Below are 13,869 nucleotides of genomic sequence, written 5' to 3'. Positions count from 1 at the left end.
ATGGAGTTCCGGTTGGAATACCAGGCCTTTAATAACTCCCTGGTATGTCTCTGTTTGGCTTGTGCGATTATGGATGTGCTGTCCCAGGCAAATTCGTGTCCCTCATTGCCCATGTGTTTTGAGACAAGTGGCTAGTTGGTGTTCATGTATCCTTATTGTCAGTTTTCTTCAAGTTTGGCCTACCTAATGTTTCTCACAGTCCTTGCATGGTATTTTGTGTATTATACCAGTTGTGCCGGTTTTGAGTACAGGATCCTTTACATTCGTCAGGAGCTGTCGTAGGGTGATTGTTGGTTTGTGGGCTACTCTAATACCTAGGAGTCTGAGTAGTCTTGTGGTCATCTCTGAAATGTCCTTAATGTACGGTAGGGTGATTAGTGAATCTGGTCATGTTGTGTCTTCCTGTTGTGGTCTGTTTCAGAGATAACGTCAGATTGTGCTTTTCGGGTAGCCATTTCTTTTGAAGACTTCGTACAAGTGTTCCTGTTCTGCTTTGCTCAGTTCCAGGTTGTCGAAATATTGTTTGAACAGTGTCCTGATGCAGTTTCATTTGTGGGTGTTGGAGTGGTTGCTAGTGTAATTGAGTATTTGGTCCGTATGTGTAGTCATTCTATACCCGCTAATCTGGAGCTCCCTGTTGCTTTTGCACTCTACCATTACACCCAGGAAGGGTAATCGGTCGTTGTTCTCTTCTTCTTTCATGAATGTTATCCTGGCAAGGATGTGGTTTGTGTGTCAGTGGGTTTCTTCCAGTTTTGTGCGCTCAGTAATCACAAAGGTGTCATCTAATATCAGGCCCAAAATTTGGGTTGTACAGCAGGAAGTGCTGTCCATTCTAACCTCTGCATTACTGCTTCTGCAATCAGTCCTGATATTGTGGATGCCATTGCTATTCCAATGCTGTCATTGAAGGTCATGTGTGTTGTGAAGCACCGATCTTGTAGTTCTATGGTGGTGTCCTTATTGCAAACCAGGGCACCAACCACACCAAAAGGGCATATAATTAACAAATGGGACAGAACACCGACGCTTCACCAGAGGCATACTGACGACGTTACCTAGCAGGGTGACGAAACATTTGCAATCAAATCCACAACTCGAACTACAAATCTTCTTGAAAACCATGAGGGGCATAGATAGGGTAAATAGCCAAAGTCTTTTTCCTCGGATGGGGGAGTTCAAATCCAAAGGACATGGGTTTAAGGTAAGAAAGGGACCTGCGGGGTAATCTTTTTATGCAGAGGTTGGTGAGTGTATGGAATGAGCTGCCAGAGGAAGTGGAGGAGGCTGGTACAATCACCACATGCCCCTCATAATTTTATAAACTTCCAATAGGTCATCCCTCAGTCTCCAATGCTCTAGGGAATAAAAAGCCCTGCCTATTCAGCCTCTCGCTATATGCTCATACCCTCCAATCCCAAAGACATTCTTGTAAATCTTTTCTTAACCCTCTCCAATTTAATAATATCCCTCCTATAGGACGGTACAGGAAGGAAATACACAGTACTCCAAAACGGCCAACTTGTACCTCCTATATTCACTTTTACTTCAGTTAATATATATGCTTTTGTTAGAGTTGAGCATTTTTTAAAAGTCTGTAATTTAAGTATTTCATCAACCTCTTATCCCTTGCATATTTCTGATTGTGTAGCTCATACAAGTGCTATTTTTGAATGCACTACAGTATGAAGGAATTGCCTTGTCTTAATTGGCTCCATCCTTCACTCAAATTCACGTTTGAAATCGACCAGTCAAATTATCTCCCCATTTTCCTCTGTGTCCCTGATGAGAAAATATCCCTGGGGGTACCAACTCCTACCTACTACTGATCCAACTTCACTGCCTAATATCTGCATTGGTTTCCCACACTGTAAGATTGGCCTCACCAGCAACGTTGTAAAAATGGCTTGAGTCATTTGTTCAATGCATAAGCTCGATGCTGAAATAGGATGAATCGAAGGGCATAATGGGTAGTCTAATTAAATAATTTCTCACTATACATTCTGCAAATTTGCAAAAGCCCTCAATATGGTTGCCTTCTTTGTTCAGACCATTGAGTAGAGGAGTTGGGATGTCATGCTGAGTTGTACAGGACGTTGGTGAGTACAGCGAGTATTGTGTTGGTCTGAGAAGTAAAAATAAGTGCCTATACCTCCGAGGAGTTTTCTTTTTAAACAAATGTTAAACTGATTTGATCTGGCAGATATGGATAAATTAATCACTCTGGGGTAGCTAATAAAGATCAGGGAGATATAATCTTAAAATAACAGCAAAGGCCCAAAGGGAAATCAGGATTTGTTTTGAAACAGAGGTGGAGAGGTGTAATTCTCTTTCCCTAAAAAACAGATGATGAGACCATTGGTGCTGTCAAGACAGGTCAGACTTTTGTTGCTAGAGGTACAATGGAACAAACACAACTGTAAATGGAGTTCCATGCACATCACCAAAAGGTGTACTTTAATGGCAAAGGAGACTTGACAGACCAAATAGCTAATCATGTTCTTAATGAGACTATAAAATGTTGTTTATTCAAACTTAATTTACAACATTTGATAATATTTTTGTAAATAAGGACGCTAATTTCAATGTATGTCAGGCAGTTACGTTATTGGCATCATTGAAGATCTGCTGAATTTGCATTTCTGCTATTTGACCATCAACCCACTAACTACCCAGTCCTAAATGTTAATCAACTTAGCAAAAGGTTAAATTCCTAAGTTGTACTCTTGGTTCCTCCGGTTCTCTTGTATTCAAGTCTACTTCCTACAAACGTCAAACAAAATGGCTTTTAAAAGGAGAAAATCTTTTTGATGGAGCTTGAATTTAGGAGTTGCTTGTTTCATGCTATTGCTATTAAAACCGCACCTTTTGTTCCTAGCTTATACAATATGCAACACACCAGATGCCTATAAGTTGTCACCATTGACGTAAATGTTTCTAGTACTGTAATGCTCAGCAAATGGGCTAAGTGGGCAAAACAGCTAATTTTATGAAAGATAAATTATTTAAAAACTGGTAAAGCCTATCTATTTTTAGAGTTACAACATATGTTGTTTACTCATTTCAGCAACAGTAAGACAAATTGCAATTACTTAATTGCATTGACCCTGGATAGTGGAACCATTAGAGGCTATAACCCACAAAAATCACACATTTCAAAGACGTGCTGTATTACATTTGCAAACAATACATATGGACTTGTAAAGTTCAACCAATTTCTCCATTAATTGATTGACTACTTGCTGATGCTTCTCAGCGCTCTTCTGGCAGATGAAAATCATACTTAGTGCCACTTTGTAGAACTCCAAAAAGTCAATTATATCTGAGATTATGTCACTGATGGGGATATGTTGGAACATTTCATTTGTAAAGCAGTACAGCATGCAAACAGCAAATATACTAAGTATATTTTAAGCGCACCAATTTCTCAGAAATTACTGGGTACTAAGTACATTTATGTTCTACTATTTACATAACCTGCTCAGTCCACATTTTTTGTGATGAGAATGAGATAATTACCCACAGCCTGTAAAGGACCATAGGGCAATTCCAATGCACTTGCAGTGTCCTTACCTCTGAACCAGAATGCCAGGTTCATCTCACCTGTTCCAGCAGCGTGTCATAATACATGAACAAGTTGATTAAAAATGTCTATAATAGCTGTAGAAATATGTATAAAGGACCAAAGGTATCGCTCTCCGTTAGTGGGAGAGAGGCAGAGAGAGGGGCAAGAAAGCATTGGTTGCATACTTGAGAACACCACTGCCCATCAAGAAGCAAAAGCAGCAGTCTTGAACAGTCAACACAAGGATTGAAGTTTCATTGTCAACTTCCTCAGCTAGCTGCCCCTCTACTGAAACCTATAGCTAAACGTAAGCATTAGTGAATCTAACGGGACTAAAGGCCACTAAGCCCCCTGAACCTAATGAACTACATCCTATGATATTACAAAAACTCTCCCCTGGGAGGGGGAGAGTTACCTGGACACTTTGTTTCAGGAGGCAGTCACACCCAGTAGATTAAGCAATTCAAATTCAAAAAGTGTTCAGGGACAAGGGGTGACTGTAAGTGAGGCAGGTAGGGGGATTCTGAGTTCAGGGGTGCAGGAGCCTCAGCCCTTGCCCTTGACCAACAGGTATGAGATTCTTGTTCCCTGTAAGGATGAGGAAAAGGACTGCGGACAGGATGAGCCAGCTGTCCATGGCACCGTGGTGCAGAAGGCCATTCAAGAGGGGAGAGCAAAAAGACAGGTAGTTGTTATAGGGGATTCTATAATTAGGAGGACAGACAGTATCCTATGCAAGCCGGATCAGGAGTCCTGCATGGTGTGTTGCCTGCCCGGTGCCAGGGTGCAGGACATCTCCGACCGGCTTGAAAGGATGTTGGAGTGGGAGGGGGAGGATCCAGTTGTTGTGGTCCACGTTGGGACTAACAACATCGGCAAAGCTAGGGTAGAGGACCTGTTCAGGGATAATGGAGCACTAGGAAAGAAATTGAAGTACAGGTCCTCAAGGGTCATAATCTCTGGATTACTGCCCGAGCCACGTGCCAATTGGCATAGGGATAAGAAAGTTAGGGAAGTAAACATGTGGCTAAGGGATTGGTGTGGGAAAGAGGGATTCCATTTCATGGGACATTGGCATCAGTTTTGGAACTGGGGGGGATCCGTACCGTTGGGACAGTCTCCACCTGAACCGATCTGGAACCAGTGTTCTAGCGAAAAGGATAAATAGGGTGGTCAGGAGGACTTTAAACTTTTGAGTCGGGAAGGGAAAGTGAAAGTGACCGGGCGTATGGAGTTAAATGGAAAGATAAACAACAGGATAGCATGTGCACAGGTGGGTTTAAGCTCGAGGCAGACTAGGAATACAGCAAAAAGGTAGGATAGCTTAAGACATCTTAGGATTTCCCAATATCTCTAATAATGATAAGAAAGTTAGCATTAAGGCACTTTATCTAAATTCTCGTAGTATTCGCAACAAAGTAGATGAATTAACAGCACAAATCCTCTTGAATGATTACCATGTGGCAGGCATCACAGAGACATGGTTGCAGGGAGTTCAGGACTGGCAGTTAAACATTCAAGGACTCACAACTTATCGAAAAGACAGGGAGGTGGGCAGAGGGGGCAGGGTTGCCTTGTTAGTTACAAATGAAATTAAATCTACAACACTGAATGACATAGGGTCAGAGCATGTGGAGTCTGTGTGGGTGGAGTTGAGGAACCACAAAGGCAAAAAAACCATAATGGGAGTTATGTACAGACCTCCTAACAGTGATCAGGACCAGGGGCGCAAGATGCACCGAGAAATAGATACGGCATGTCAGAAAGGCAGGGTTACGGTGATCATGGGGGACTTCAATATGCAGGTGGACTGGGTGAATAATGTTGTTGGTGGATCCAAAGAAAGGGAATTCTTGGAATGCTTACAGGATGGCTCTTTGGAACAGCTTGTGATAGAGCCCACATGGGATCAGGCTATTCTGGACTTAGTGCTATGAAATGAGCCTGACTTTATAAAAGATCTCAAAGTAAGGGAAGAGAGAAGGCAAAATGGATGTAATGGTGTTACAGTTAAATAAAGGTAATTACAGGGGCATGAGAGAGGAATTGACGAAAATCGACTGGAAGCAGACCCTAGAGGGGAAGACAGTAGAACAACAATGGCAGGAGTTTCTGGATGTAATTGAGGACACAGTACAGAGGTTCATCCCAAAGAAAAGAAAAATTATCCGGGGTGAGATTAGACAGCCATGGCTGACAAAGGAAGTCAGGAAATGTATCAAAAAAAAGAGACAGCCTATAAAGTGGCCAAGAGCACTGGGAAATCAGAAGATTGGGAAGGCTACAAAAACAAACAGAGGATAACAAAGACAGAATAAGGAAGGAGAGGATCAAATATGAAGGTAGGCTAGCTAGTAATATTAGAAATGATAGTAAAAGCTTCTTTCAATACATAAGAAACAAACGAGAGGCAAAAGTAGACATTGAGCTGCTCCAAATTGATGCTGGAAGGCTAGTAATGGGAGATAAGGAAATAGCTGAAGAACTTAATAAGTACTTTGCGTCAGTCTTCACAGTGGGAGACATGAGTAGGATGCCAACAATTAGGGAGAGTCAGGGGGCAGAGTTGAGCATGGTAGGCATTACAAAAGGGAAAGTGTTAGGAAAGCTAAAACGTCTAAAAATTGATAAAGCTCCTGGCCCCAATGGGCTACATCCCAGAGTTCTGAGGGAGGTGGCTGAGGAAATAGTGGAGATGTTGGTTGTGATCTTTCAAAAGTCACTGGAGTCAGGGAAAGTCCCAGATGATTGGAAAATTGCTGTTGTAACCCCCTTGTTTAAGAAAGGATCAAGGCAAAAGATGGAAAATTATAGGCCGATTAGCCTAACCTCAGTTGTTGGTAAAATTCTAGAATCCATTGTTAAGGATGAGATTTCTAAATTCCTGGCAGTGCAGGGTCAGATTAGAACAAGTCAGCATGGATTTAGTAAGGGGAGGTCATGCCTGACAAACCTGTTAGAATTCTTTGATGAGGTAACAAGTAGGTTAGACCAGGGAAACCCAGTGGATGTTATCTATCTAGACTTCCAAAAGGCCTTTGGATACGGTGCCTCACGGGAGGCTGCTGAGCAAGGTGAGGGCCCAGGTGTTTGAGGTGAGCTACTGGCTTGGTTTGAGGATTAGCTGTCTGACAGAAGGCAGAGAGTCAGATAAAAGGCTCTTTTTCAGAATGGCAACCAATGACGAGTGGTGTCCTGCAGGGTTCAGTGTTGGGGCCGCAGCTGTTCACCTTATATATTAATGATCTGGATGAAGGGACTGGGGACATTCTGGTGAAGTTTGTCGATGATACCAAGATAGGTGGACAGGCAGGTAGTACTGAGGAGGTGGGGAAGCTGCAGAAAGATTTAGACAGCTTAGGAGAGTGGTCCAGGAAAGGCTGATGAAATTCAACGTGAACAAATGTGAGGTTCTGCACTTTGGAAAAAAGAATACAGGCATGGACTACTTTCTAAACGTGAGAAAATTCGTAAAGCAGAAGTACAAAGGGATCTGGGAGTGTTGGTCCAGGATTCTCTAAAAGTTAACTTGCAGGCAGAGTCCGTGATTAAGAAAGCGAATGTAATGTTGTCATTTATCTCAAGAGGGTTGGAAATATAAAAGCAGTGATGTGCTTCTGAGACTTTATAAAGCTCTAGTTAGGCCCCATTTAGAATACTGTGTCCAATTTTGGGCCCCACACCTCAGGAAGGACATACTGGCACTGGAGCGTGTCCAACAGAGATTCACATGCATGATCCCTGGAATGGTAGGTTTAGCGTATGATGAACGGCTAAGAATCCTGGGATTGTGTTCATTAGAGTTTAGAAAGTTGAGGGGAGATCTAATAGAAACTTACAAGATAACGTATGGTTTAGAAAGGGTGGACGCTGGGAAGTTGTTTCTGTTAGGCAGGGAGACTAGGACCCGTTGGCACAGCCTTAGAATTCGAGGGGGTAAATTTAAAACAGAAATGAGGAGACATTTCTTCAGCCAGAGAGTGGTGGGCTTATGGAATTTATTACCACGGAGTGCAGTGGAGGCAGGACACTAGATGCCTTCAAGGCAGAGAGAGATCGACAAATTCTGAACCTCACGAGGAATCAAGGGCTATGGGGAGAGTGCAGGGAAGTGGAGTTGAAATGCCCATCAGCCATGATTTAAATGGCAGAATGGACTTGATGGGCCGAATGGCCTTACCTCCACTCCTATGTCTTATGGTCTATAGTCTAAAAAGTTAGTTTTAGGGTTTGGGTAAGAGACAATGGATGCACTGGTAGTAATCTTCCAAGAATCCTTGAATCTGAAAAAGCACCAGAGAATTAGATCTAACATCCAAATTCAGAAAGGGAAGGAAACAAAAAACAGGAAATTATAGACCAGTTAGGTTAACATCTGTCATGAGCAAAATCTTAGTTTATTATAAGGGATATAATAGCAGATCATTTAGAAATGCACAACATAATCAAGCAGAGTCAGCATGGCTTAATGAAGCAAAAATCATGTCTGATAAATTATTAGAATTCTTTGAGGAGACAACAAGCATTTTAGATAAAGAGTCAGTATGGATGTAATACATTTGGATTTCTGAAAGGCATTCGATAAGGTAACACGCACTAGGCTACTTATGCTGAGTAATAGAAGGGAGAGTTGGGATAAAAAAGGGCATTTTCAGGATGACAACTTGTGATCAGTGGAAATCACACACTTTGGCAGGAAGAGTAGAGGAGCTCAATATTATTTAAATTGAGAAAGACTGTAGAAAGCTGCAGCACAGAGGTATGCAGGAGTCTTTATACATGAATCACAAAGAGCTAGAATTTACAAGTTCCAGGTGAGGAAAACGGACTGCCAGCCTTTCTTTCAAAGGGGATAGATTTAAAAAAAGGAAGTCCTGCTAAAACTATACAAGGCAATAGTCAGAGTACATCTGCAATACTGTGATCAGTTTTGGTCCCTTTACCTATGGAAAGCTGCACTGGATTAGTAAACAGTCCAGAAAAGGTTAACTTGATTAATTCTGGTTTTGGCAGGATTTTCTTACCAGGAGAGATTGACTAGTGTGGCCTGTACTCATTGGAATTTAGAAGAATGACAGGCAATTGTATTGAAACATATTATTACATTTTTAAGGGATTGCTGGGGTAAATATAGGAAGGTTGTTTCCCCTTGTCAAACAACATAGGGGCAGAAGCATAATCTCAGAATAAATAATTGCTCATTTAAGACAATGATGACTAGTATTTATTATTGGAGGGTGGTAAAGCTGTGGAGTTCTTTACCATGAGATATTAGGAACTGTACATGCTGGAGAATCTGAGATAACAAGGTGTAGAGCTGCATGAACACAGCAGGCCAAGCAGCATCATAGGAGGAGGAAAGCTGACGTTTCAGGCCTCGACCTTCTTTCCATCATAAGGTCAAAGTGGGGATGCTTGCTGATGATTGCAAAGCATTCAGTATCATTCTCTGAAGCATCCACATGCCAGTATTTAAAAAGACCTAGGAGACATCTAATTTTAGTCCAATAAGTGACAAGAAACATATGGGCCTACAATTATCAGGTAATGAAGATTTCTAACAAGTGAGAATCTATCCATCTCACCTCAATACTTAATGGTGTTACCATCACCATCAACACCCTGGTGTTTGCATTGTCCAGAAACTGAACTGAACTGGCTATATAAATAAAGTGACAACATGACCAGGTCAGAAGCTGGGAATTTTGAGGTTTCCTAGAATCCCTACTGTATGGAAGCAGGCTATTTGGCCTATTGAGTCCACACCAACTGCCCAGAGACCATTCCATCTTTCCCTATCCTTGCAACCCTACATTTCCCATGGTTAATCCAGCTACCTATTCACCACAGTAAATGTTCGGTCCCTATGCCACAAATTCACAGTGGCAGCAATATGTACTTGATGCAGTGCAGCAATTCACTAAGTCCCCTTTGACAGCACCTTTCCAACACAGACCTCTACCATCTAGAAGGACAATAGCTGCAGATACATGGAAACACCACTGTTATATCCAAAAATGCCCATCAAGGCCACACATCAACCGAACTTGAAACTAGAACACCATTCCACCACAACTGAGAGATCAAATCCTAGGACACTTTTCTCAACAGCACTGCAAGGATGCCGGCACTGGATGGACTGCAGTGGCTCAAGGTGGCTGTGCAGTACCAACGCCACCTCAAGCACAATTAGGCATGGGCAATATACGGTGTCCTTGCCAGCAATATCCAATTCCCAGGAAAGAATCATGATAACAAAGTCTTCTGCGCTTTTCTTTTCAGATTTCCATCATCCGCAATATTTTGCTTTTGTGTTGGCCATCTTCCTCTGGTAAGTTGGTTCTTGCTGCCTTACTCATCTGGTCAGTATCTCAGCATTATAGCAATGAAAATTTCTTTATAGAAACTGGATCCCACAATCTCACGTACACCTCCGTGAGATTAGGAACAAAGGTGCAAATGTAGGATATTCAGCCATTCAAGCCTGCTGTACCACAGATAACCTTCAGTTTATCCAAATTATTTGTATTTCATCTGCCAATTTGTTGCCCTCTCACTCAACCTGTCCGTATCCCAATAAATCCTCTTTGCATTGTCATCATATCTCCGGCTAGTTTTGTATCATGCACAAACTTGGAAAATTACGCTTGCAGGCCTACCCACACCTAGATTATTGATACAGATTATAAATAGCTAGGGCCTAATCATTAAGTATCCTACCAGTCATAGCCCACTAACATGAAAATGACCTATTTATTTCAACCCTCAATCCATACCAGGCCATGCTCTAATTTTGTTTACTAACCTACTGTGTGGGGACCCTACCAAAAGCCTTCTAAAAGTCCAAGTACAGCACATCCACTGCTTCCCTTATCTATTCTGCTGGTGACAGCCTTGAAAAACCTCACTGGTTTGCCAATTAACAGAGAATGCTGGAGAAGCTCAACAAGTTTGACAGCATCTGAGCAGAGAGAAAAGCTGACTTTAGATTTTGAGTCTGGTGTGACTCTTCAACCAAACTGGCATCTTAAGTTTTCCACAGAGTACCATTTCACCAAGTTCTTCAATTTCATTCAGGTTAAGTGCTATCTTACTCCTTAAGGGCTTCATTGATGAAGTCCCAGCTACAATGACAATGAGGTAACACCATGTGGAATAAGAGGGTGAGATCATGCACAGAGTTTTAAGCTTAAAGAGTAGCCATAATTAGAGGAATGTAATGTAACTAGAAGAATGAGAGATATAATTAAGGTAAATAAATTCTCAAGAGAATTAGAAAGTAGACAGAGAGAGGATGTTTCCTCCTGTGGGACAATCTAGAAAGAGATCATAGTTTTGGGATAAGGGATAGCAGATTTAAAACAGAGTTGAGGAGAAATTACTTTTCTCAAAAGGATCGTGAATCTGGGGAATTCACTACCCCAAGAGTCCATTGGATGCTGGGAGATTGAGTAAATTTAAGGAGGAGGTATACAGATCTTAAACTCCTGAGGGGTGAAAGGGAGATAGTCTGCAGGCAGGAAAGTGGAGTTCAGATCAGCCACGATTCAGCTCCAGAGGCTGAACTGTCTACTTTTGCTCTTAGTTCTTATGACAAGAAACAGCAGTAGCAATTTGGCACAATGAAAAAGTAAAGTAAGAACAAAAATATGTATTTCTGATCATTCTCATTTGATGTTTCTCTTTAAATAGTCACTCCGAAATTGATAATATTAGAGTAGCTAAATGATAGCATCCAAAAAAAACAGACTTTATTACATCACTCAGATGAAGAAGACAACTATCTATATCAGAAGATTTTGACTGATTGAAGTAAATAATGTTAGAGATTGCCTAGAAGCTTCAAGAAGCAGAACAATTAAGAGCTGATGTCATCACTGCAATCACACATAATGCAGTGCCTCTGGGGAAAAAAACTAAGTTAGCATCCAACATCCAATGTACCTCTGTCATGATGTCAAGATGAAATCATTGCATTTTTAAACACTGGGGGAAAAGTAACATATCTACTGTGGCATGTAAATCCTGTGGCAGGATACACATGCAATTTTTTGCACCTTCCTCATTACCTATCTTTCTTCCCCCAATGTTCTTACTCACCTCAGTTTCAAAGAACCTGAAAATTAGAACCTACTTCTCCTCCAATTGTATCATCGCATAATAATATCCGTATTCTGCCAATATTTGCATGGCTAGCACTAACTATAACAGAAATGAGCTTTGCTATGACAATCCTGATAATGTACACTGAAAGAGAAATAATCTAAAGACGGGCTTAAAGATATCTCTGTGACTACTTCTGTTGGCAGCTCATCCATTGCAAAGACTACATTTTTTTCATTTTACTCTATTTTTGATTGTGGATCGAATTGGGCAAAAGACGGTTTTGGGACAAAAAATGAGGGAGGAAGTTACTGAGGCTCTTTGCACAGCATATTTACATAGCTATTTCACAAGCAGTAGGGAAAAGTGCAAATTGATAGCACAGATTGAAAAAGTGTATATACAAAAATAGATTTTACTGGCAACATGTTGATGATTGGTTTGTATAATCATTTACACTCATGGATACCAAAGGTTATCAGCCTGATAAAAGTACTGATTGGTTGCTGGGTAGCTAAGCAACTTGTGAGTGTAAATGATTTAAGAAGAGGCTCTTTGACTTCAGAAAGGTAGATGGCGTTGGGGGGAGGGGGGAGGTAGGGTTTGTCTCCTTCTCTTCTGTAATGAACGGAAGCTGAAGAGAGCCAGTTGCTTTTTCCCCATCAGCTGCTGTGAACTGTTGCTGTTTTTAACTGATAAGACAGCTAGGGAGACTTTATAATTTGTGCACTGGTCACTTTGTGCCTCCTGTGAAGGGGTGTAAGAACCCAGAGGAAAACAGCAAAGAACTGAAGACATTGGGAAACAAAACTAACACCCTATCAAATCCTAAGGCTGTTGCCATTTTCCCAGTATTTTTCTCCTCCAAACATAACACCAATTTTTTTTTGTCTCTCTGTATGAGTTTCAAAGTGCTTTCTGACATGATAATGAGTAATACTTCAAGCAATTCGGAAATTATACTATTGATCCCTGTTTTTGAGTAACCGCAGATGTTAGCTTCTATCTAATAGCCTGGAAAGGAACCAGACAAAAATCCATGTCTCAGCAGGTTTCACAATATACCTTTACTTGCTGAGAAACTGTAGCTTTAAGTAATGTAAGTGAATGCCAATTACATTATCTTTAAAGAATGAAGCGTTTTGTGAAACTTTTAAATTTTCAGATCATTTCCTGATGCAGGCAATGTACAGAATCAGCTTTAAAACGTCAGTGGGTAAACAGATAGGGATATCCTGGGATACAGATGGCTGGGGACTTGGACACTATCATAGCTTCATAAAAATGTAGAGAGCTGGGAAAATATCCAAATCCATATGCATAAATATTAGCAGATGTTGGAATGTGTCAATCATTCTCCCCGCTCATTGTCTCAAACCAATATGGTTAACAGTTTTAATAATTGGACTGATTTATTTAACAATTGGCTTATTTAAATATTTGGATGTGTTTATGTCCCAACAATCTACTCCTCAATCAAACACAATTGAACAGGGCACTAGACATTGAGAAATTAATTCTTGCAGTCCTCAATCCACTTTTTAAATCAATAATTTTAACCAACAATCACTTGTTGGCTAAAAGGTCCAAAGTCCGAAACAAAAATATGTGTACTTAAGTTTCTTACCTCTTTACCTAAAGGCATCCCACTTCCTAACGCACACGTTAAGCCTATCACTTTGGCTACAAAAGTTTTTAAAGTGAGATATTCTTTTAGCACCACTCCACGAAGGATTGTCTTCATCTCAGGTATCCCAGATCCTGTAATAAAAATATATATAAAGCATTTGAGAAGTGAACAGATCGGCATTTTTGACTATAATAAGCATTTGGCAAAAGTACAGAAAAATAAAGCATAAAATCATCTCCAAAAGGTTGTCTTCAAATAGTATTAGTGGTCTGAAATGTCTCATCAATGCCATCTGAAGGTGTGCAAGAGGGCTATTTGTATTTCATGTTCCACTACATATGCATACCCACATAAGAGCTATTTGCAGCAGATTCTACTGGCTACAAATTGGCCTTAATAACCATGCAGGTACCCTACCAAATCTTGAGCACAGTCAAAAGCAAACAATGCAAATCCTTGTCTTCACAACTGAAAAACAGTTGTATACAAAGATTATCACATGGTTATGATCGCAATACGATACATTGTTCAGCTACTCTGCCCTATCTTGGTTCTGTTTCCAAATTCAGCC

General features: G+C 40.9%; 1 protein-coding gene across 4 annotated transcripts in view; it reads right to left on the bottom strand.

The window, feature by feature from the left end:
* The window catches only part of clcn2c (chloride channel 2c), a 565,311-nt gene that overhangs the window by 266,513 nt on the left and 284,929 nt on the right, over nucleotides 1-13,869 (bottom strand). For all 4 annotated transcript variants that reach the window (XM_048542200.2, XM_048542201.2, XM_048542202.2 and 1 more), the window contains one exon: nucleotides 13,296-13,429. In XM_048542200.2, the coding sequence (XP_048398157.1) occupies nucleotides 13,296-13,429 (134 nt within the window). The remainder of the gene's footprint in view (nucleotides 1-13,295; nucleotides 13,430-13,869) is intronic.

Source organism: Stegostoma tigrinum, chromosome 14 (genome assembly GCF_030684315.1).
Source record: "Stegostoma tigrinum isolate sSteTig4 chromosome 14, sSteTig4.hap1, whole genome shotgun sequence".
In the NCBI taxonomy this organism is placed as follows: Eukaryota; Metazoa; Chordata; class Chondrichthyes; order Orectolobiformes; family Stegostomatidae; genus Stegostoma; species Stegostoma tigrinum.
The sequence above is the reverse complement of the archived record's forward strand: the minus strand, read 5'-3'. Positions and strand labels throughout refer to the sequence as shown.